The sequence below is a fragment of the Eubalaena glacialis genome, chromosome 9, assembly GCF_028564815.1.
Source record: "Eubalaena glacialis isolate mEubGla1 chromosome 9, mEubGla1.1.hap2.+ XY, whole genome shotgun sequence".
Classification (NCBI taxonomy): domain Eukaryota; kingdom Metazoa; phylum Chordata; class Mammalia; order Artiodactyla; family Balaenidae; genus Eubalaena; species Eubalaena glacialis.
In genome coordinates this window covers 56,246,125-56,269,466 of record NC_083724.1, presented here as the reverse complement: position 1 = coordinate 56,269,466, position 23,342 = coordinate 56,246,125, and the positions used below count along the sequence as shown (strand labels likewise).

The 23,342-nt window shown below is 41.7% G+C and overlaps 1 protein-coding gene across 3 annotated transcripts in view; it reads left to right on the top strand.

The window, feature by feature from the left end:
• The window catches only part of SPATA6L (spermatogenesis associated 6 like), a 59,433-nt gene extending 38,304 nt beyond the window's left edge, over nt 1-21,129 (top strand). For 2 of the 3 annotated variants that reach the window (XM_061201239.1, XM_061201240.1), the window contains 6 exons: nt 5,768-5,870; nt 8,598-8,632; nt 9,377-9,573; nt 15,663-15,756; nt 16,827-16,929; nt 20,954-21,129. In XM_061201239.1, coding sequence (XP_061057222.1) covers nt 5,768-5,870; nt 8,598-8,632; nt 9,377-9,573; nt 15,663-15,756; nt 16,827-16,916 — 519 coding nt within the window. In that variant the 3' untranslated portion in view covers nt 16,917-16,929; nt 20,954-21,129. Of the gene's footprint in view, nt 1-603; nt 682-3,115; nt 3,356-5,767; nt 5,871-8,597; nt 8,633-9,376; nt 9,574-15,662; nt 15,757-16,826; nt 16,930-20,953 lie in introns of all 3 variants that reach the window. The other variant, XM_061201241.1, reaches the window with a different exon arrangement.
• Nucleotides 21,130-23,342: the final 2,213 nt, after the last annotated feature.

The following is a 23,342-nucleotide window of genomic DNA, read 5'->3' as shown; positions in this document are numbered from 1 at the left end:
AAGTGCCAAGCCCTAACCACTGGACTGCCAGGGAATTCCCACAATCAAGTTAATTAACAAATCCATCATTTAACATTGTAAACTGTTGTTTCTTTTCTTTTTTGTGGTGAAAACACTTAACATCCACCCTCTTAGAAGATTTCAAATATAAAATATGGTATTGTTAACTATTGTCACATTGCTGTACATTCCACTTCTTGCCTAACTGAAACTTTGTACCCTTTGACTAACATCTCCCCATTTCCCCCATCCTCCAGCTCCTGGCAACCAGCATTCTATTAGCTGTTTCTATGAGTTTGTTTCAGATTCCACATATAAGTGAGACATGCAGTATTTGCCTTTCTGTGTCTGGTTTATTTCACTTAGTATAGGGTCCTCTGGTTTCTTCTATGTTGTCACAAATGGCAGGATCTTCTTCTTTTTAAAGGCTGAATAATATTTCACTGTATATATATTCCTTATGTATGTATTTTAGATAATGTGTGTAGATTATGCCAACTACACAAAGAGCATTTAGGTTCTTGGATGATTTCAAGTTAGGATAGGATGAGCAAAGACCCTCTTTCCATTTTATTTGTTTCTTTTATGCTGTTTTATTTTCAGGGCATTGCTCCCAAAATAGAGTTTTCTACGAGGACAGCCATCAGAGAACGTGTGTTTCTGCATAGAAACAGATTTCTTGTAAGTATAATCGAGAATCCAGTGATAGAAATGTTAGAAATTTTCTCCACAAATTTAAAGAATTTCAGCCTAAACTCGGTTTACCAAGTTTAGATGCAACTGGACAAACAGAAACCTGGAGACTTATTGCTGGGTTTGAATTTCCATAGTCAAACTGTTTGTTCAGCCTGTCACGTTAGAGTGAGTATGTTTGGCATGTATTCATCATGGCATAATTGGTGGAACAGAATGATCCAGAAGCTATGATCACAAGCTTGATGTGTAGTTTAGTTAGCTTTTGTTGCTGTTGTTCCATGACTTTTACTCTTGATTTTATCAACAGTAGTGTTTCCTTCTTTCTTGTGCTGAGGCTGAAGCTCAGAGTTGTATTTGTGGGCCACCTTTGGTAACAGTGAGGGTCTTGGGGCATCCATGAGCACTACCTTCATTTTACTCTCTTGTTCAGCCCTAATTTCCCCTTCACCCTGATTTCTTTCTGTTTTTGTTTTACCTTATTGTCCATAATTTTGCAACCATGTAAAATCGTTTCTAAAATGATATAGAGAATTAATGAATATAGTTTGTAGACCTCACCTGGAGTCCTAGAAAATACCTTGAAAATGTGGGCTTTGGGTTAAGAGGTACTGAATGAGAAGGGTCACTAATCTGTGCAAATCCATCGATCCCGTGGGCACCATAACTCATAAATGGGAAACCAGTGGTTAATTTTCAGGAAGGCAATAGCTGCTTTTTAGTCTCTCCTTATTTACCCACTGTTTTCTCCAATCTGTTTAAGTGTGCACAGTGATTTTTCAGTTTATTATTCTTTTTCTTCCACTCCACCATTTTAATCTTGTTTTAATCTCCTAATATAGGTCTTCCTATATTAACATTTTTAAGTGTTAACTTTTAAAAATAATAGCTTTCATTGTTTTCTTATAACAAAAGTATCCCATTTATTTTATACAATTAGAAAATACAGATAAGAAAAAAGGACAAAATAAAAATAAAAATTACCTGTTATTCTTACTATCTAGAGATGAGCATAACTACTTTTTTGAATATATTCTTCTGTACACACACACACATACACATATTGTTTTAATTTTAGAAGATTAGGATCATACTACACTGCATATTATTTCATATCATATTTTCACTTCGAATGTCATGAACGTGTTCTCATGTCCTTAAGTATACTTAAGCCAGGCAATTTTTCATGGCTTCATACTATGCCATTGTACAGAAGTACCATAATTTTTGGCAATTCATTTTTCTGTTGTTGGGTACTTAGCTGGTATATCAGTCAGGGTCTGGTCTGGAAAACAAACCATACCTGTTACTTTAACAGAAAGATTTAATGTAAAAAAAAAAAAGAGGGCTAAACAAGGGTTGGAGGACTGAAAGGAAAAGGGGAACACTGAAGTGATGGAGATAGTAAGTACAGGAAGCAGCTTCCACCTCTAGAGTTGGGGGAACAAAGGGAAGAGGTTGGGTCATCAAGAACATAGAAAGTGGAGGAAGAAACCCCATAGAAAGGGCACCCAGACATGTGGGGAGGGGCTGCTTTCCTGGGTGTTTCCTCATGATTTCAGAGGGGAGACTCTGATGAGCTGGGACTCAGACCTCTAAGGAGGAACACTGCTCGTTGCTGCTGTCCCAGGAGCTTGGAGGAAGGATCCTGTGGGGCTAGACTCAAATCTCTGAGCAAGGGGCTCTGGCCACCTGGTGCTGTGAGGCTAGTTTTGGATTATGGTAGGAAAAAACTATAAACTGGAGCCATTTGCTGCTGTCAAGGTGAAGAATGGTTGCTGGGGTGATGCTGACAGGAACAGAATACAAAACTGCAAGTCCCCGGTCCCTTCCTCCTCCTCTAGTCTTACAGTCTCCCTCTAGCGCCCTCTAGTGGTGGACCCTAACAGAACAGCTGGAAAAGCCGAAAGGGGTTTGCAGAGTGCCAGGTCCAGTATCATAAAGCTGAGTATAGAAAGGTGGGTTTGGAGCTGAAAGGAAAGTGCTTACTCACCAATATAGTAGGTTTCTAATTTTTGAAGTGTTCTAAGAATTTCTGTAGCTATACATATAGCCATAATTATTTCCTTATAATAAATTCCTTGAAGTGAAATTGCTGGACCCAAGTATATGCCAAATTCTCTCTCTCTGTCTCTCTCACTATATTTCTACATCTATCAATCATCTGTCTATGATGGGGTGGGGGGGGGGATCTGATACTTTCCAACTTTCTCATAATACAAATAAATCTCACTGCTAATAGTTGAAATATACTAGTGATACTTACCTGACCTGAAGAAAAATTTTAAAATGCCCTTCCTTAAATACATGTTTTATAAATCTGAGATGTTCAATCTTCTACCTTAGTTAAAGTTCAATTAAACACAGTTATATTCTGATTGAGTTTTCTTCTTTAAAAATATTTTCTTTTTTGGGGTTTCAGGAAGACCGATGTAAGTCACGAAGGCCTTTATCTACATCAAATGGACCAAAATTCCCCTTAAGTAGTATAAAGATGAAATCAAGGGAGAGTAATCTCGACAGACTGCCCCAAGGCATGCAGTCCCGGCCACCCTCTCCATACTTCACCAGGCGTTTCTTTCAGGACCAGTCAGCTCAACTGAATCTTGGAGATAGTTTCAAAATACCTGGAGAAAGCAAACCTCCATTTGTAGTAAGACACGTGAGCCTAAAATTATTTTTCACAGTCCTTTGGAATGGTGAGGGTGTGAATGAGGGTGGAATAAAGGAAGGTTGGACCATGAAAACAAATGGGTAAGTAAATAAATAGAGGAAATTCAAATTGAATGACAACTATGATTAAATTATGTTCACTTCCTAGAGTCATTGTCAGGAAAGATGTCTTATGCAGAAGACTTGCTTAGTAAATGTCTGCCATCCCTATTTTTAATTTCTGAAAATTATTAATAGAGAGTGTTATCTACATATGATAACCTGCCACTGTCCAGAAAAATCAGTGAACTGTCAGTGGTAGAAGATGCATATCAAAGGCTGGCATATACTCTGTACCAATCTGAAACCAAAGCCTCATCTGTTTTAAGAAAACTGGTTTGAGTTTTCTTAGTGAAGTTGTTGCTTAATGGCCACACTTTTAACAGCAGGAAACATATGTGTGCAGGAAGATGCAATGATGTGCCATAGTCAAAGCCCTTAATTAAGGTTATTTTAGATTTAGCCCTCAGGAAATAGTAGGCAAATTTAATCACACTTGTTCTCATAGTCTCAAGATTTTTTGACTACTATAAAAGTAAAGGAAAATGTAGAGGGGCTTCCCTGGTGGCGCAGTGGTTGAGAGTCTGCCTGCCAATGCAGGGGACACGGGTTCGAGCCCTGGTCTGGGAGGATCCCACGTGCCGCGGAGCAGCTGGGCCCGTGAGCCACAACTACTGAGCCTGCGTGTCTGGAGCCTGTGCTCCGCAACGGGAGAGGCCGCGACAGTGAGAGGCCGGTGCACCGCGATGAAGAGTGGCTCCCGCTTGCCACAACTAGAGAAAGCCCTCGCACAGAAACGAAGACCCAACACAGCAATCAATCAATCAATCAATCAATCAATCAATAAAAAAAAAAAAAAAATGTAGAAGAGTTCAAGAAAAAAATTACCCACAGGTTCACCAGAATAATAAAATCATTGTTTAATTTGATACATTTTCTTTTGCCTTTTTTTGGTATTCATAATGCCTTATTTTTTCCCACAAAGTTGTAATTATACTGTATATACAGATTCGTTTCTTGATATTTACAGTTAATATCACATTAAAAACACTTCCAGTATTAGTTCATATTTTTCATGAACACCATTCCACATTCTAGTTCATGACTTATTCTTCAGAATGTTAACTATTGATATTATTGTCAAGTTGATAATTGGACTTAAAGTTACCCGTGATGATGTTTGTGCATTAGACACAAGAAATGAAGCATATGGTAAATCTCAACGGCAAGGTGCTTTTGAGATGACTGGAGATAGAGTTGGTTTGTAGGTAGAACAGAGATGTTGTTTGGCTAGAAAGTACAGGATAGCTGTTTTCGTCATGGTGACCTGGGTAAAAATGTCTGGCAAAATCTAGCAACCACTCTTTAAACATGGCTTCATACAAATATTGTTGAATTGAGTTTATTGAGTCTGATTTATCTCATTTGACATGAATTTTTATAAAATACAACTTTAGTGTATGCCATTGTGGGCTAAATAACCTTAAAATCTTGGAAGTTTTCTTAGGGAATTAAAACTTGCTTGATACTTTTATTTAACAAATTCTTATACAGTCTTTACTAATGTGCCAAGCTCTTTCCTAAGTGCTCTTTTATTTAGCCAGATTTCCTGATGATATCTGAAGTTTAAGTAGCAGCATTAAAATGTAGAGGACCTGATGTTGTCAAGATTGTAAATTCTAATCAAAGTATTTCTTGAAGTAGAATGAAGAGTAATATTATAACATGCTTTCTTGAAATTAAAAAAAAAAAAACAGAAATAAACAACGTTACAAAGAAACTCCAGCAACTCTATGTCATACATATTCTGGAAGAGTCTCTATTTCAAGTATTTTGACGTGTTGGCAGATCATGTTGTCCAGTGTAGGAAAATACGGTTACCTTAAGTAAAATAATACAGTCACCACTATTCTTTTTTTCAAGGATATAGACACTCAGACTGGAAGTGGATGTGGGAGGCTGAAATGTCACCTTGTGAAAATCCCTTGTCTTCAGGGAGGACCACACCTAGGCCAGTACTGCTCAGACTGTTTAGGAACATGAAACTCTGTCTGGTTCTAAAAGAATGTGAAATAAATGTCACTTGCTGTTTTCTGGGCTGGAGCCTTACCAGTGGTTAGAATATGATTTGTGCCTAGTGTTAGCCCATGTCTTCGTGTTCTTACCTCAGTGAAGGTAGGGACAGACAGGTTTCCCTATTGGGTATAACATTTTATATACTTGGAGACTGTGATTTAATCTGTTCCCAACCTCTTTTCTCACCTGCATGACTGTGACTGAGTGGGAGAAAGGCATTACAGGTAATGAGAGGGTAATACAAGCTACAGTGGGTTCAAGTCTCATTCCTTTCCTTTCCTTTCAGGTGGACAGTGCAAAGCCCTTTGGTGAGAACAGTTCAGAGCATCATTCCCAGAAGTCTAGAAGAAAATCTGACTTTTCAAACTTTCCATTTCCAGTGAGAAGAGGTACTTGAGTTTCTTGTTATTCCTATACAGTTTCCCCATGGGAACGAATGCATCCTACCTACCTCTAAGTCTTCTTTCATTCTGAGGAATCACATGTTTCTTTGGAAATTCAGGGCCTAATTCTCAGGTGCCCTCCCGCTGTGGAGTTTCCAGGGAGGGAGTTCCCATGAGCAGAGTCAGCTGAGAAGCTGTTTCAGAGTTCCCCTAGCTGTTGAAGGAGACTGCTCTGAGTAGTGTGACCACTGAGCGTGCTCTGGTTGTGGTTGTTCCCTGGCTGGGCTGGAAAAGCAGGGAGCATCTTGTCCTGGTGGAATCTTCTTGCTAAGGTACCACTGATAGCTAACATATAGGACTCTCCATTTCTCTGGATAGGAAGCAGCAGGGGATTGGTGGAGATCAGGAGATGCAACACTTACTTTACAAGATTCCATGTCAGCAAGGAGGAGAGGCAATTTGTCTGAAGCAGTGAGGTTAAGGCAGGGGATCTCAAACGTTTAGATTTCAGTACCCTTTTGCGTTAAGTATTATTGAAGACCCCAATGAACTTTGTGTATGCAGATGATATCTATCAATATTTAGTGTTAGAAATTAAAACTGAGAAATTTGTAAAATACAAGAATATACAAGCACACATTCCATTAGCCATCAGAGTGGTGATATAATGACATATCATGTAGCTTTTGGAAAACTCCATTATATAGTCGTGAGAGAAAGAGAGTGAAAAAGAGATTAATATTGTTAGGAGAACAGTTTTGATCTTGCAGAGCTCCTGAAAGGTCTTAGGGACCCATGGGGAGGCCCCTGGATCACACACTGAGAGGCACTGGGTTAAGGCCTCCCTGGGAGGCCTTTACTTTATGATTGAAATACATGAACCATGTCAATACTGAAAGTCAGGGCAGTGAATTTCAACCATTCCTGAATTAATAAAAATTCTTAGGCTAGAAAGGGATGGTGGTGGCCCATTCTCTTGACTCTTGGTGAGACTGGACCTGTACCATCCCTGACAACAGGGTTTCCTATCTTAGGCTGAAAGGTTTATACTTCTAAGGGGCTGCACATTCTCTTGTGGTAACTCAAGCCGGTGTCCTTGAATCACTGTGACTGTTCTACAGCAGCAAACCAAGGACAGAAGACAGGGTTTGAAGCAGAAAGTGCTTCATCACCTCTGACATTTAAGTCCTTTGGATTGAAAATCACCCATGTAGCCCATAAAAGCAGCACTGTCTTCCCCATTACTGTGAAATCAAGCAACAGGAAATGTCCTTTCCCAGGGAGGACAGTTGGGCTTAATGCTAGCTCAATTACAACGGGACTCATATATCATATTGGTCTCAGGCTTTGTCTTTCTTAATCCTGGCAGGTGGAGAACTAAGGTTCCAGAGAGGTTACAGAGTGTGTACAGGTCACACACCAAGTTTTTGGCATACTTACATTTAGAGAAGACGTTCAGACCTCTGGGCTCAGATCCTTGGAATCCCTGTAGCTTCCAAGCCAGACTTTTCCTTAGGTCACCTGTCAGCTCATTCATTCAGGCCTAAGGTAGAATAAAGCAGTGCTTCTCAAACTTCAGTGTGCATTTGAATCACCTGGGGATCTTGTTAAAGTGCAGATTCTGATTCCGTAAGGCTGGGGTGGGGCCTGTAATCCTTCTTTTCTAACAAGCTTCCAGGTGATACCGATGCAGCTGGTCCATGGACTACACTTTGAGAAGCTAGAGAACAAGGGCAAACTCCCCGTGAAAGGGAGTGTTCAAAAATCAGTAGCAAGGGGGTTCCTAGGCAACAGGGCAGGTTTATGGTTATAGCTGAAAAGGGGCTTAGCATTACCAATTCCCTGCTCAGCTGGGAGTTGGGTAGAAGAGAGCTTCTGGGACAAGATGCCCACACACATACGTGCATGCCCAGAGGATATGACAATTAGCATGCTTTAAAAAATCCCTTGTTATATCTTCCTTCTTATTGCCAGTGGCACTGGGGAATCAGCAGTCCCTTGCCACTGCCTAAGCCCCAGTCATGCTGGGGGAAGCCACGGTGGCCTTAGCATAGCCTTGCAAATACTCATTTCAAAAGCATTTTTTATTCAACCTGGAAAAATCCCATTTATTCTTGTTTTTTTCTGTGTGTATTTATTACTTCTAGTAATTCTTACCATTCTCTGGCATTAGGTCTATTTACTTATTATGATTACTTGGGTAATCATAATGATTTACACTTTTGCTGTGTTGTTTTTCCAAGCTCTTATGTATTCATTTTTGTATCTACCTTGGACAAGTACACTCAAGAGTTTCTGCATAAGTAGGATTTTATGTAAACCAAATATAAAGGGAATGCCAGAAGAGGCAAAGGGTATGAATTTTACATTGAGCCAAATGGCTTTCTTTTAGGCCCTGGGCACCTCGGCAAATAAGAGTTTTCCAGGCTGCCCAAGGGCTACTGAACTTATTGCTTCACTTTAGACTCCCGTTTACTCTTCCTGTATCCATACGTGCTGTTATTAATATAACCTCATTGTTGACCTCAAGAGGACAGTAAAACTAATAGATAAATTGCTGTGACTTCAGGAAGACTTAAAGGTGATGGTATAATTTACAAGGGAGCATTTAAGTTCTCTGATAATTCATTCATTGTGTAATATTTTTGTACTGCTGTGGAATAAATGTAACAGCAGCTTTAGGGGTAACTGGTAATAATGAGTCATTGAAACACTTGTTCCTCTTTCTTCTAGCTTCTTCTCTTGACAGCCTTGCAGCTAACGTAAAGGTAATTTTAGAAGTAGCATTTGTAAACTGATTTATCTCCAGCTATCTAATGTCAGTTATTGTGCTTTCTCCCATGAGTGGTGGAAAGTATATTACTAGCTAATGCTGGTTATGGAATTGCTGTAGTTTAACTTGAGTTGCTTTGCTTTAGTTGGTTTATTCCCCTCACATAAACTCTTTTCATTTGTAGGATGAATCACCAGTGAGGGTGTATGTAGGCCCAATATCTGCTTTATCAGTAGGGATTTTCATTACTTTTTCTCTAATCGAGTACCTTTGTATATAGAGGTGATAAATCACTTGTTCTTAAAGTTTGATTGGTTTATTCAGGTGAAGGTGCAAACTTCCATGTTACAACATGAGAATGGATATATGCAAAGAAAATGGAGTACACTGAGCTTCCTTTGCCATAGCAGTTAAATATTTTGTCTAAAAAATTATGTCTTTCCCAAACCCAATAATCTCCAATCCTCACAAACAAAAGCTCAGAGCATGAGTTTATTTTGGCTTGTGAATATATGCCAAATGTACAGAATTTTGGTTATCTTTCCTCGCCCTTGACTCCTGAGCATCTTGTCTCTAGTCTCCTCTACTCCCACCCCTCTTTTATTTGCAGGAGATCTCCAGGGCAGGTGTTCTATCATCTTGCCCCCAGTTCTCTTCCCTGTCCCACCCGGCCCCAGCTCTAAATTAAGCAAACCAAAGCAAAAACTACAACTAAAGATTAATGCACATTGTCACTCAGGTTATCAAAGAGCCAGATGAACGGATTGTTTTAAGGAATGAATCACCGTCATCGTTAGATTCAAGTAAATTTGGAAAGCCCTCGGCCAGTTACAGTAACCAAGGGGATGCCGATTTCCACCGGGAAACTTCATTTGGCACCTCCCAGCACTCCAGACCTCCCTGCCCTCTTCTGGATCAGCCCCTTCTCCGAGAAAGGTCAGCAGCAAGCACCCATCTCTTTGCTAGAAGACTGCCTTGTGGTCTGGCAGGAGTAAAGTCAGGTCACTTCATCAGTTTGCTTCCTTAGGAATATTCAGCTGGGGACACCTTGATATGAAAAATTATTATTCCTTGAAAAATAATCCCAAAAGTAAGAATTGAGACTTTTCTCTTACCCTGGAAAGCATATCTCAGAATGCTTGTTGAAAATGGGACAGACAGCTAACTTGGCATAGGTACTATTTATCTATCCATTATTATCTGTCATAAATTTTAGAACTCAAGCTTTTGATTTCACCAGTATAAAAGAACTCACTATAGAAAGTTTGGAAATTATAGAAAAATGAAAAGGAGTGAAAAAAAAAATCACCTATAGTCCTGCCACCCAAAGACAAGCATGATTAATATGTGGGTGTATTTTCTTTCTCTTTTTCTAGACATCGTTTGTTGGCTTGTTTATATTATTGTCACACACACACACACACACAAACCCACAATTGCATATGTCTGGAGGGCAGGCCAGAGATTGAGAGCAGGAACCTTTATTTTCCAAACTGCACTCCCAGCTGATGTGACTAACCATCCGGTTTGCCCCAGACTGTCCTGATTTTAACCCTGACAATCCTGCATTCTGGGAAACTGCTTGGTCCCAGGCAAACCAGGACAGTTGGTCACAACTCCAGGGAAGTAGCACAAAAGATAATATTTTTCAGATAGTTGTTTTGAATAAAAGATAGGCCAGTCTGCTTTTCTCTGCATTGTTAGTGATAAGAATAAGAAATCTCCACATAAAAATAATACAATTGCTAACAAAGAGACTTGTAGTAAATATCCCAGAACAAAAGTGGCACTGAAATTTTAGTAGGAATTATAAGAAAGTGACATTGCATTCTTAGACTTTTTTCAGAAATGATAGAATACCTTTATATTAAAATGGACTTGAGGAAACCAAGTAAAATATTTTGATAAAATCTACTAAGTAATGGTGAGTCCTTGATTAGTTACTATATTGGAAGAAAATAACACAACATAGATTTTTAAAAATTGGCCTTGGCTCCCAGAGACAGGTGGTGAGAGACACATTTACACCCCTTTCTGGGCCTGGTCTCCCTTCTCTTCTGGCTTCTTCTCTTTCTACCAGCCTGCAGCTTAACAGGTGGACAGAGCAGGTGGGGGGTTACCCCAGATGTAAAGACTTAGAATTTATTTTAAACAGAGAAGGGGAGGAACCTTCAACTGGTTGTAGTCAGGACACTTGAGCTCTGCTCACCTGTCTCCAAGTGCTATGTGATCTCACACAAGTACTCAGCCTTTTAGACCTTAGTTTCCTCATCTATAAAAGGGGTTTAGTGATCAAAGATCCATCCTCTTGCAGCCCAAAGTGCTTCTTTGCTGCCAGAACTGGAAGAAGCTCATGGATTTTGCCCATGTGCCTTGTTTTCGTACATCACCCAAACTCCTTATCAGCAGCATAGCAAGCTTTTCTGAGGGACTGAATTGAGCATCCATTTATTGAGAACCTATTATGTGCAGTGTATGTGATCATGACACGTCCTTGCTTCCCAGTGGCTCACACGCTAGACGGGGTGGCAGGCATACCCCCATGTCACTAAATGTGAGATGGATTATGATGTGCACTTAACAGAAGTATAATCGAAATGTAGGGGAAAGGCAGAGCAGGAGGAGGTTAATTCCATTAGGAAGGAGATCTAGGAAGGCCTCGTTTCTTTTTAAATAAATTTGTTAGATGGTTTATGCATTCATTCAACCAGTCTTTCTGAGTATCTTTATGCAGCAGGACAGTAATTCTCAACTCTGGCTCACTGAAGAATTGCCTCATATTGAGTCAGAATCCTTGAGATTAGTACTGGGTGTGTGGAGGGGAATGTAGAATCTCTGTGGTTAAAAGTGTGCCTCACCAATTATACCTCAATTAAAAAAAAAGACACATGAAGAATCAGTTACCAATTCATGGCACTTAGTAGACATTCAGTAAATACTTGCTGACACAAGGGAAAAAAACAGTGCCTCAGAAGGAAAACAGGACTGATAGTCAACCTGCTAGTCCTGGAATAGAAATGCTAACATTTAAGACATTTCTTCTGATCTCTGAGAACTTGCAGAGGATGTTAAAAAAAAATGTACACAGTTTTCTACAAGGCAGAACTTTGAGAACAGTACAGACCAAATGCTATCAGAGTATAAAGGAGAAGGAAAGTACTCTGGAATGTTTTATGGAGGAGATGGCATTTTCATGGGGGCCCAGAGGGGAGGGGATTGGATTGTGATAGTTAATGGAGGGGAGGGATGGGAGGTGAGAAGGCAGGGGGTGCTGTCAGCTTCTAGAAGTTAGAGCAGCCTTGGGGAATAGTGGGTGCCAAGGCTGAGAGTCTGAGGGGGACTGTGGAAACCAAGCTAAGGAATTTGGGCTCAGTTGGAAGGCAGTGGGGAGCTTTTGCAAGTCATTCACAGGAATTAGCACAGTTGACTGTAGAATGATGACTCTGGCTGCAGACCAGAGTTTTAATCATTTATCTCTGATGAGTCAGCAAATTCTGTGTCCAGAGTCACTCTAAACTGATAAGTTTGGAACTAATCAAACTATGAATTTGTAAATAAGGTGACAAAGTATAACATGGTCACGCAAAGGCTATCTGGTTTGCCCAAGACTGTCTTGGTTATAGCGCTGAAAGTCCTGCACTGTGGGAAACCTCTTAGTTCCAGGCATTCAGGATAGCTTGTCACCTTAACCTCCAGGGAAGTGGCACTGAAGATAATATTTTTAAGGCAGCTGTTTTGAGTAAAGGATATCCCTTTGTATCCTTGGGGAAGAATCCATTCCCCATTGACCTCAGTGTAGCCCCTGTGGAAGAATCCATTCCCCATTGACCTCACAGAGGTAGCCCTTGGAACACTAGGTGTTACTGTTATCGAACCAGGTTCATTTGCCCTATGCACAGCAAGCCAAATGCTGAGGTGCAGAGAAAGTTTATTCACAACGCAGCAAAGTAAGGAGATGGGAGAACAAGTCTCAGATCCACCTCCCCAAAGGCAAGGAGCTTGAGATATTTATGGGATAAAGAAGCAGGGTGGTCTTAGGCATGAGGAAATGTGATTGGAGGTAGAGAAAAGGTGAAGTAATCGATACTTTGCCCAGGCATATCTGGGTTACATGCTTCTTCATGGGATGCATGTTCAAAAATGGAGGTACTTAGCATGATCTGAGGGTGGAGTTTTTGGCCCTCTGATGTCAAAAAATTGTTCATCAGATAACTGTGCAGACACAGTTTTAGAGTCAGTTATCCCAACCAGTCTTAGCCAGCTTGAACTAGACAGGATCCAACTCCATGTTCTTGTAAAACAACTTAAGCCCACCATTACTATAGTGACCTGTGATGTCAGAGGCTTTATCTATAGGGGCGGTTAAGAAGTCTTGTGATATATTACCTTAGGCTATGTGAAGCTTGGAGGGTATGCAAATAAAGAAGGGAAAAAGAATAAAAACAACTAAAGCAAGCTTAATCAGTAAAGGCAGTTTGTAAGAAGAAGGGTTTTTAACAAGCTGTTTCCTTATCTTCTGTAAGTCAAGCTCAAGAATTTCTGGACTTGAGGATATGGGGAGGGGGAGGGGTGAGATGTGACAGGGTGAGAGAGTGTCATGGACATATATACACTACCAAATGTAAAATAGATAACTAGTGGGAAGCAGCCGCATAGCACAGGGAGATCAGCTCGGTGCTTTGTGACCACCTAGAGGGGTGGGATAGGGAGGGTGGGAGGGAGGGAGATGCAAGAGGGAAGAGATATGGCAGCATATGTATATGTGTAACTGATTCACTTTGTTGTAAAGCAGAAGCTAGCACACCATTGTAAAGCAATTATACTTCAATAAAGATGTTTAAAAAAAAAAAAAAAAAAAAAAAGAATTTCTGGTAGTCAACCATAAGGGGCATAGTTTCACTGCCAGTGCTTAGGCTCTGCCTCACTCACTGTTCTTTTCACGTGAGCCACTGGGACAAGTCTCCCTCTGCTCAGATCACAGAAGTGCATGAGAAATACCTTTTGAGTTTCTGCTGACTTAATACTGAAATCAGCAAGGGCCAAGTTTGCAAGGATGAGATGGGAGGCAAATTTTGGAAGGAGAATCAGCCCAAGATTTTAATGGAGGAAGTGGAAAACCCTTTTAACTAGCAGCATGGGAAATGGTAGTCCTAAACGTGGGAGAAACACTCTCAAGCCGGTTCCCTAGCTCCAGTGTCCGGATAGAGTCACATCCCTTCTGCATCCATCCTCAGTTCAGCATCCATCCACAGTCGTCCCGATGCACAAGGAGAAGGCCATAATCAAGGCAGAGCACTGCTCTTGCCTGTTGACTCATCATTCTCAGAGGTCTTCAAATATAGTGTTGATTGTATATAGTAGTAAGGGTAACAAGTGTACAGATAATTCTGGCACTGGTTACTCAAGACCAATGAAAAAGCATTTGCAGTGTCCATTTGGTGGCTATTTTTAAATGCCAATTTTATTTATAGCTTCAAAATATTTCTATTCCTTCATCTTAAAAATTCTTAGAGGAGTGTAGAAATGATGTGCCTTGCCTTTTCTTAAACATGGGCAGTGCTTTAGGTGGTTTGTTCATTTGCTGTGAGTCATTTTCCTGGGTTGGTAATGGATTTGTGTAGATCCAGTCATTCTCTTGGTCTTGTCTCCCTGGAAACCAGAGGGTACATGCTCCTGGTACAGGGAGCCAGGATGGGTGGCCTGGATGTGGGTCCCAAACTGAGCAGAGGGGCAACTGCACAGGGACTCAATAGTGTGGTGGCCATAACAACAACTGGATTGATTCTCACATGTTTCTGTCATTTCCAGTGTTTACTGTATATTAGTTAAAGAGAATGATTTTATCCAAATTGATAAAATTTTTAGGCATTTTAAGAAAACAATATCTGTGCTTTTCATAATCAAACTGCAAATTCTGCCTCAACTTAAGAATTGGTACTCACTTCCCTCCCAAAAGTGAATGAATGAATGGATGAATTCAATCACTCAAGAAATATGTATTAAATTCCTACTGTGGTATTCAAAGCCCTGAGATGAGCTATTAGCCCAAGAGACTCAGTCCCAATTTCAGTCTAGGAGGAGAGACAGACATTAGCCAAATAATGACAAAATGTCCACTGGGGGAAGTGCTATGAATGAGGGGTGAATGGATTCCAAGTGCATGAAATAGGGAAGCCGACTTCCTCTACAGCGGGGGTCCCCAACCCCCCCAGGCCGTGGACCAGTACCAGTCCGTGGCCTGTTAGGAACTGGGCCGCACAGCAGGAGGTGAGCAGCAGGCGAGCACGCCAAGCTTCTGCCGCTCCCCGTCGCTCGCATTACCGCCTGAACTCCCCCCCCCCCGCCCCACCCCGGTGCCAAAAAGTGTCTTCCACAAAACCGGTCCCTGGTGCCAAAAAGGTTGGGGACCACTGCTCTACAGGAAAGGGCTCAGGAAGGATCTTCCTGAGAATTCAATAACTGAATTGAGCTCTGAAGGTGGGTAGGACTCAACATGAGCGGGGATGGGGGTTGGGGGTGGCAGCATTCTACCCAAGGGAGCAGTGCTGGCAAGAGCCTATGGAAGGGAGAAAATTCAGCCTGTTTGAGGAACTGAAAGACACTGTAAGATCTGTGGTTAAGTTTGGGTCTGGGTGGCCTAAAGTAAATGACACATAAAATACCCCGTGGTGGAAAACAGTTGGGATTAAATTTTGTACTAAAAATTTGGGGGTTACATGTTTTAAAAGTAAAAACAGGATTTGTTCTTTAGAGAAATATCTAAAATACACAGTAAATTACAAAGAAGAAAAGAGTCACACACCCTGACACACCGCATTTTTAACATCTTGGTTGTTTTTATTCCCAGTGCTTTTCCTATACCTAGGTTTAATAAAGACATTGAAACCACACTATGCACACTGTTTTGCATGTTGCTGCTTTTTTTCTCACCTTTAAGTTATAAATATCGACCCTTATTGTTATGCACTCTAAGTGTCCTTTTTATCAGCTGCATAATACTCCACCCTGTTTACTCTGTTGAGCAGGTTCCACCCTGGGTCCCAGTCCATGTGGAAGAAGATCCACGAAAGGGTCTGCAGTCATCTGATGTCCCACAGATCTCAGCAACACCTAAACAAGGTCAGGGCTTCTGATGGAATTAGATCTTTGCTGACAAAATAATATGGGAACTGGGTCTCACAGTCTAGCAGGGGAGACAGACATTAATCAAGTAACCACAGAAATAAATGTAAAATTGTGATGCTCACCAAGGAGGTTACATGGTATCCTGAGAGTGTATGAAAAGGAGTATTTGACTTGGTTGGCAGTCAGGGCAGGCTTCCCTGAGGAAGAGACAGTGGAGCTTCAATCTGAGTGATGAGTAGCAGCTACTTTGGAGAACAGCACGCATCAAGCAGAGGTCCTGCAGCGAGAGGGAGCATGGTCCTGTCAAAGAACTTAGAGAAGACAGTGTAACTGGCCTGAAGCACATTTCCTTCCGCTCTGGACAGGAATCCCTGTCCAGGGAAGAATCTAGGGACGTGTGTGGTCTGCATGAGCTCACAACATGGAAAAAAGTTTCCTTCAAAGTTCATAAGGTGTTTTTCACTGTTTGACTTTTATGGGGGTGAGGGGAGTGTTTCTGATCCATAGATAGATAAACCCAGCACTTTGTCTACTGCAGATGTACAGCCATTAGCTGTGACCTGTCACCAGTTCAAAAAAATTCAACTGGAAGGTTGACATTGCCCCCTCTGGTTGGATTTAACTATACCATGTAGTTGAATTGGTCATCTTGACTTATTTAAATGCTGGCATTTAAATGAATATTGATTACCGTAATCACCAGGGTCGTGGATTACTTTACTGCCTGTCTGCAAAGTCATTTGCTTTGCTTTGTTAATTCGTAGTTTTTTTCAAGTAAGGGAATCCCTTTAAAATGTAAAAAGAAAAAAAGGAAGAAAGGGAAGAGGGAGGGGGCGTGGGAGAGAAGAAGGAAGAGGAAAGAAAAAGAAAGAAAGAAAGAGAGATGAGGGAGGGAGGGGGAAAAAAAGAAATAGTATCTATATACACACATATATCATGAGCATAATATATACGGCATATATGGGATTCATAGACCTCTTAAATGCAAAACTACACATCCAGATATCCTTGATCTGTATTACATTATGAGTAATGCAATTGCTGGATTTATTTTTGTTATATAGGAAGACTCCATCTCTGAAGTAAAGAATATCCTTGAAAGACCAAGCTACCCTCTGAAGAAATATCCGGTGCATGAACAGAGATATTTTTAAACTGCTGTTCTATGTAAGTAAGCAGCTTAAGTGCTTCTTGTTGATTTGCTAAAATAATTTCAGTTTCCTGCTACAATATAAAGTACCTAGAAAATGTGGCGGACAGGAGTCGAGGAGGAGATAAGAGCCACATTCTTCCTTCAGACAGCACATACGCGGGTCTGCCAGCAGTCTTGCCTCTTGTATCCTCCCCCCTACCCCCTTACTTAATGATCCCTCTTTCAGCTCCTCAAACACAAGCTCCTTCCGGCTGTGGGGCCTTTGCACGTGCTCTCTGACTGGAATACTTCTTCCTGACCCTGTATGGGTCACTTCTCTTTACCTTTCGGGTCTCATGACTTTCCATGACACCCCCTGCCACTCTGAGGTACACCTTTTTAGCCCTCTGCAGTTTTCTTTCATAAAGTATGACACAGTTTGTTGTTATATTTTTATGTGGGTTGATTGCTTAAAAGTCTGCTCCTTCTACTTGAATGACACCTTCCCGAGGTCAGGGACTCTGCCGTCCTGCTCACTATTTTACAGCCAGAATTACAGTGGGATCCCATTTAACCTAGGTGAACTCAACCACACATGCCAGGTGTGTGCCCTGAACAAGAGCCTTCCTTCCCCCCGCCACCCTGTCGCCACCCTTGCGTCAGACGACCTTTCACTGTGGTTGGTGCTCAGTAAATATTTTTTGTGGGAGGCTGTTGAATGAGGTGATGAGGCAACTCTTGAATTTCGATGTGTGGTAAGAAGTTCGTCATTTTGTGGGCTGTCGTCATTTCTCAGATTTTCTCTTCTTTCCCTTCCTACCCAGGCCCAGCATAAGAATAGGTCTTCCTTATTAAGTGCTTCCTGAGTGCCAGGAACTGGCCCGAATACTTCACTTGTATTAAATGAATTAATATTTAATTATCACAACAACTCTGTGAAGTAGGTACTATCACCAGTTACATTTCACAGATAGGGAAAGTGAGGCAAGGAGAGGTTAAGTGCCTTGCTCAAGGTAACATGGCTAGTGAATGGCCCAGCTACAGTCTGAACCCAGGTGATCTGGCTTTAGTGACCATGCTTTTAACCATTACATTCCATTGTTCTTCAAAACTGGAGTGTGTGATAGGAGAACCCTGGGGAGAAGGAGTAGAGCCCTTTGGAACCTGAGCAGAGTCGGTGGACATTGCCCTTGAACATCCCCCAGAGGGTCCTATGGTGTTGTATCATGTAGTCCCTTATTCTAGCAACATCAAGATAATTAACGAATCTTTTTAAACAATAAAGGAGTGTGGGATGACGTGCTAGGTTTTCACTGTCTTCAGGCTCCTGAAATTCTGGTTTGAGGGTCATTCATGCTTTAGGGCACACATCGCCTTGCCCAGGGCTGGCCAGGACTTCCCGCCTTCAGCACAGAGGAATGTGGAGGACAGCTCAGTAATTTCCCATTTTGCAGGCTTCTACCTTAGAACGTTCTGCTTGGTAGATTAAAGGATGGCTTCTGGGCCACATAATCTCCAGTTGCCAAAATAGTCATCTAGGCATTTATTAGGTGGTTATACGGAACACAGCCCACTTAATTACCACTTAGGGAATGTGGCCCACGTAATTACCAAATGCCAAATTGTGTTGAATTTCAACATGGCTAACATCAAGTTACATAAAGCCCTGAACCGGCAGATATGTGAACCCTGACGTGAGGGGATAGAGAGAAGGTAAGAAAAAAAAAATTCCGTCTTAGTAAATAGGTTTCCTTTGTAACATGAGTTCCCACTCAGTGGTTTGGAATATGCTCATAGGCCTTCTCTGAAAGCTCTCCATACCATTCTCTTCCTGTCCCAATTTGGGTCATGGATTCCTGGTGAGGCAGGGGTCCTGGAGGGCTGTGTCAGTGAAAGTTTTCATGGTTGTAAAGAACCCAGGTGACTTTGACTCGTCTTAAGCAAACAGGGCATTTAGTAGAATGATGCTGTCTCAGTGAATCCAGGGAAGATCCAAACAAGCAAGGTCAAGCAGCTAAAACGGGACCGTCACGCCTATGGGCTGGGCAGACAGCAACAGAGAGGAGCATTCGGCAGAAGACCCAGTGAGTTTCCACTCCATGTCCCCTGCCCTGCTTTTCTCAAGGACTCTCCTGCTTACAGCACCAACGCTTGTCCTTCCCTTCTGCACTTCGGCTCTTTCACTGTTCATCATCTTTCCCTCTCCTGGTTTCCTGGTGATCTCAAGATTCAGGGGAAATGAAAAAGTAGATTCTTAGCACTTAGGGATTAAGTTAGGGATGCTTGGACCAGAAACAATAAGCCCAATTGTCTGACCAGGGAATGTGTGGAAGAGATGGGTCGAAGGGGTTGGAATACACCTGTTTCTCCTTACTCAGGATGGTTTGGGCCTTGATACTTTTGGTATAAAACAGATGATCCTTTGTATACTTTAAGATGGTGAATTTTAGGTTATATGAATTTTACCATTAAACAAGTCCCATAAGCATGCACACACACACACACCCGTTATCCCTAGTTCTCCTGTGAGGTGTGATTGCCTCGGTGTCACCGTCCTTATCAAGAGCTGATTGCCCACGTCTGGTGTGTGCTCACTGAGATTCCACTTTCAAGGTTAGGCTTACAAGGCCTCCTCTGTGAAACCTGCTGGTCCCTCAGGCAGGCTCAGGCCCTCTGCCTTCTGCCCCTCCACATGCCTCCACTAAGGACTTCATTCCTTCAGCCTTGTACTGTAGTTGGTTTTCCTTATGAAAACTCTCCCAAGAAGAGGGCAGAGGACTGGAGGGAGGTCTCTGCAAAGGGATGGGAGACTGAGCAGATGGCACCAGCTCTGGCCCACCGACCCTCCCATCCCTGTGAGCAGCTCCCGTGATCCCAGCTGCCGCCGCCACAGCCAGCCTGCAGCGGGAGCTGGTCCACTTGTAATGCTCCCAGCTCGAGGGAGGGCAGAGAACCCAGGCCCAGACGTCCTCAGACACAGACAAGAACTGTAGCACAAAAACTTTTCTAAAATTGAAGAATAGCAAAAAGGAAATAAACCAAGAAAAGGAAAGAAAAAGGACAACAGTGAATTAAAATGCTGGTTTCTGATTCTGTCATAGCTCCTTAGGCCTCCAGCTCCGAAGGGAGGGGCTGCTATGGCTTCCAACCTTACCGTCTCTGCTGGGCAGGCGGGAGCCATTTTACTTCCTCCCACGGGGCCCCTTCGTCTCCCTTACAACCAAAGCAAAAAGCAAACCAGCCTACAGATGCCAAGCTCCAGCCTCGAGGCCCTCCCTCTCTGATTTGCTCACCAGCTTTGGAGGGATTTGTCACTTGATGGCTTGTGGTGATTGACACTTGGATAATGACACACCTCCCTTCATCCCAAGGGCTCCTGGTCCTGTCAGAGTCTAACAAACAGACCACACAGGCAGTGGCCATACACCCAAATCACATGGCAAATTCCTGGGTCAGCAATCCTCAGTGAGCATTAGAATCACCTGGGGGGTGCTGAAAAATACTGATGCCCAGGCCCCACTCTGGACCAACTTAATTGGAATCTCTGTGGGTGGTGCCTGGCATCGGTATTTCTATAAAGGTTCTTCAGGAGATTCTAATGCACATTTAGCACCGAGAATCTCTGCAGTAGGCTGCAAATGCCTTGAGAATGGGGGACTCAGAACACCCCCAAATCCTATACTGACCCCCTCCACTCTCAAAAATAATTGTTCCATGGAATAGAATTGATTTGGGCATGTTTAACAGTTCGGCTCAATAACACCTAGCACTTTCTGCACATTTACTATGTGCCAAGGACTGTACTAACTCCTCAGAGTAACACTAAGAGGTAGATACTCTGCTTGTCATCATCCTGATAGTATACAAAGAGGCCAGGTAACTTGCCCAAGGTTACACAAGTGTTTGTCTTGCTAACCTAACATTGCCTCATTCCTACACGTAGAGCTACGTGCCAAGATTTGGATAGAGGGAAATCATCTTCTTCTCCTTGGTTGTGTTTATTGATTGCCTTTTTCTCAGTACCACATGTAGTGTATGAAGTGTCTTCACATTTCACAGGGGAGACTGAATGAAAGCTGGAGGAGCATCATGAAGAGCTCACTCATCAAGCCAACTGAACAACAGTTTTTGTTCTGTGTATCAAATCACCAGTGTCTAACCCCCTTTAAATCAAACCTGTACCCACCCAGTCTTTTGTACCCAGGTAAGAGTCATTGATTAAAGTGTTTGCTGTTTGAGGCTCAAGTTTTCTTGTCAAGCTGGAAAATTTGTGTTTTAGTTTGTTTGTGTGTTGTGTTTTGTGTGTTGTTTTGAGCTTGAAAACGAAAATAGTAATTGGGTGGCAGGTGCTTTTTCATTTGGAAAGCACTTCTTAAAATTCTGATGAAAATGTCAAGATGCCTTTTCAGGTGTTCCTCATTTTTGGCAGTGGATGTGTTCTTGGAAAGTTCTTTTCTTTCCCTCCTTCCTCATTTTTGCCTCCTTCCCGCTTGTCCTCACCCCTCCCCCACCTCTACCTATTTCCCTTCCCTTCCCTTCCTTTTCCTTCCCGTCCCTTCCTGTCCCTTCCCGTTCCTTCCCTTTCCTCTTACATTTTCCATGAGCTCGAGGAAGCTGCTATCTAGAGGAATAAACTGATACATCCTCTAGAAAAAGACTGTCACCCTGATTTTCCATTTTTGGTAAATCTGTTTTATTGTGGTTGTTTGTTTGCTTTTTAGTGTTAGGCTTGATTTACATGATATCAACTGAAAACCTAGGAAGAGGGAGCATTACTCCTGGAGAATTCAGGTCTTGCTTTAAAGGTTTAATTTCTATGATACATTTGTAAGAGGAGGCTAATTTCTTTTGATTGTAGTTTAAACCACTCCTTCTGTCACCTACCCCTCCTTTTTTCCAGCAATTCTTAAATAAATTTATATGAGGAACAAAACCTTCTTCAAATATTTCTCTGAAATAACTACACTAAGTTTGGCAGAAATGACTGCCAAAACCAGATTTAAAATTAGTAGAAGGGTGCCTTTATGAAATGCTTACCCAGTTTGAGGAACAAGAAGAGGATGGGGATGGATTGAAGTGCACATTTGTCTTCATGGGTCTACAGACCCAGAGAAGAGAGGGCTTGAAAACGGAAACCTTTGTCTTTCCTTCATGCTATAACCTGAGCATTTTCCTCTACCATGCCCTAAAACCCTTTCAGTTTTTACAAGATTCAGTGAGAATCAAGTTTTCTTTTCTCATTATGACCACAGGAATTGGTTCCTTAGGTAAATTAAGAAAACAAAATTAAAAATTAAAGGAGAAAATAAGTCCAAAAGCCAAAATAAAACAAAATTCATTTATCCCCTTCTCAGAATTTCAGCCTAATAAAGGTATATATCACAACAAGCATTCCACCTTTGAAAGACAGACGATATGCTTAAATTACACCTGCTTGTATGTTCTCAGTGTGTCTGAAACTATAGTTGTCAGTTTGTTATTTTGAGGTCTAAGTAGTCATCAATAATAAAAAATACTGTATTACATTAAAACTATGGTACAGTTCTCAGAAAAGGGCCGCTTAGGAAGGATATAAGCAGCTGAAGGCAATCAGTTCTAATGAATTGGTATCCCGTGGCAGTTGTTGTTCAGATACACACTGTGACACTCATTGTCCTTTTTTTCTTTTTTTATGGTTTGAGCATAACTCCTTAATTCAATTTAGGGATAAGATCTTAAATGCCCATTCTTATTTAAAGTCTTTTTTTCTTTTTTCCCTCGCAAATCAATCTGCCTTTTGCTCACTTTCTGATCTGCTAACTCTATTGTTTAAGTTATTCCTATTTTATCTTTTTATTTCTCAAGGAGTTATTTCAGTTTTGAGGAGTTACATTGGGGCCAGGATTGCAGCAGGATTTTGCTTTTGGAATATATAAAAATGTGAATAATTTTGTGACATATTGGGGTTCAGATTACTTTGGGAAGATCTGTGTCATTAAATGTAATAAAAATCCCCACCTGTCTTGCTTCAGTTTATTACTGTTTTCTTGACTTTCACAGCTGCAGATCTATCAAAGCCTGGACCGTATTTTACAAACGTGTTTCACAGGGTCTGGGTTTACAGAGGCTCCTGGGAAAATCTCCTTGGTGGAGCCTGGGCCCTCCAGCGGAGCTGCAATCTTCCTGCTCCTTGGGTCTGCTCCCCCGGCCCCTCCACATGGGGCCTAGGGGAAGCAGTAGTTACTTTGATCATCAGAGGAAAGAGCCTGTGCTTGGTTTCACCTTCAAAACTAGGAAATTTGGCAAAAGCAGGGTCATGCCTAGGACAAGTGCTTTACCCTGGTGCAAATGGATGGCTGGCTTGTCAGAGCTTCTTCAGCAGTCTGAAATTTCCCCCTTGGGCTTCTGTATTTTTAGAGTGATCCTGCAGCACGCCCGTAAGTACATATTTTTATATTCATAAATGTAT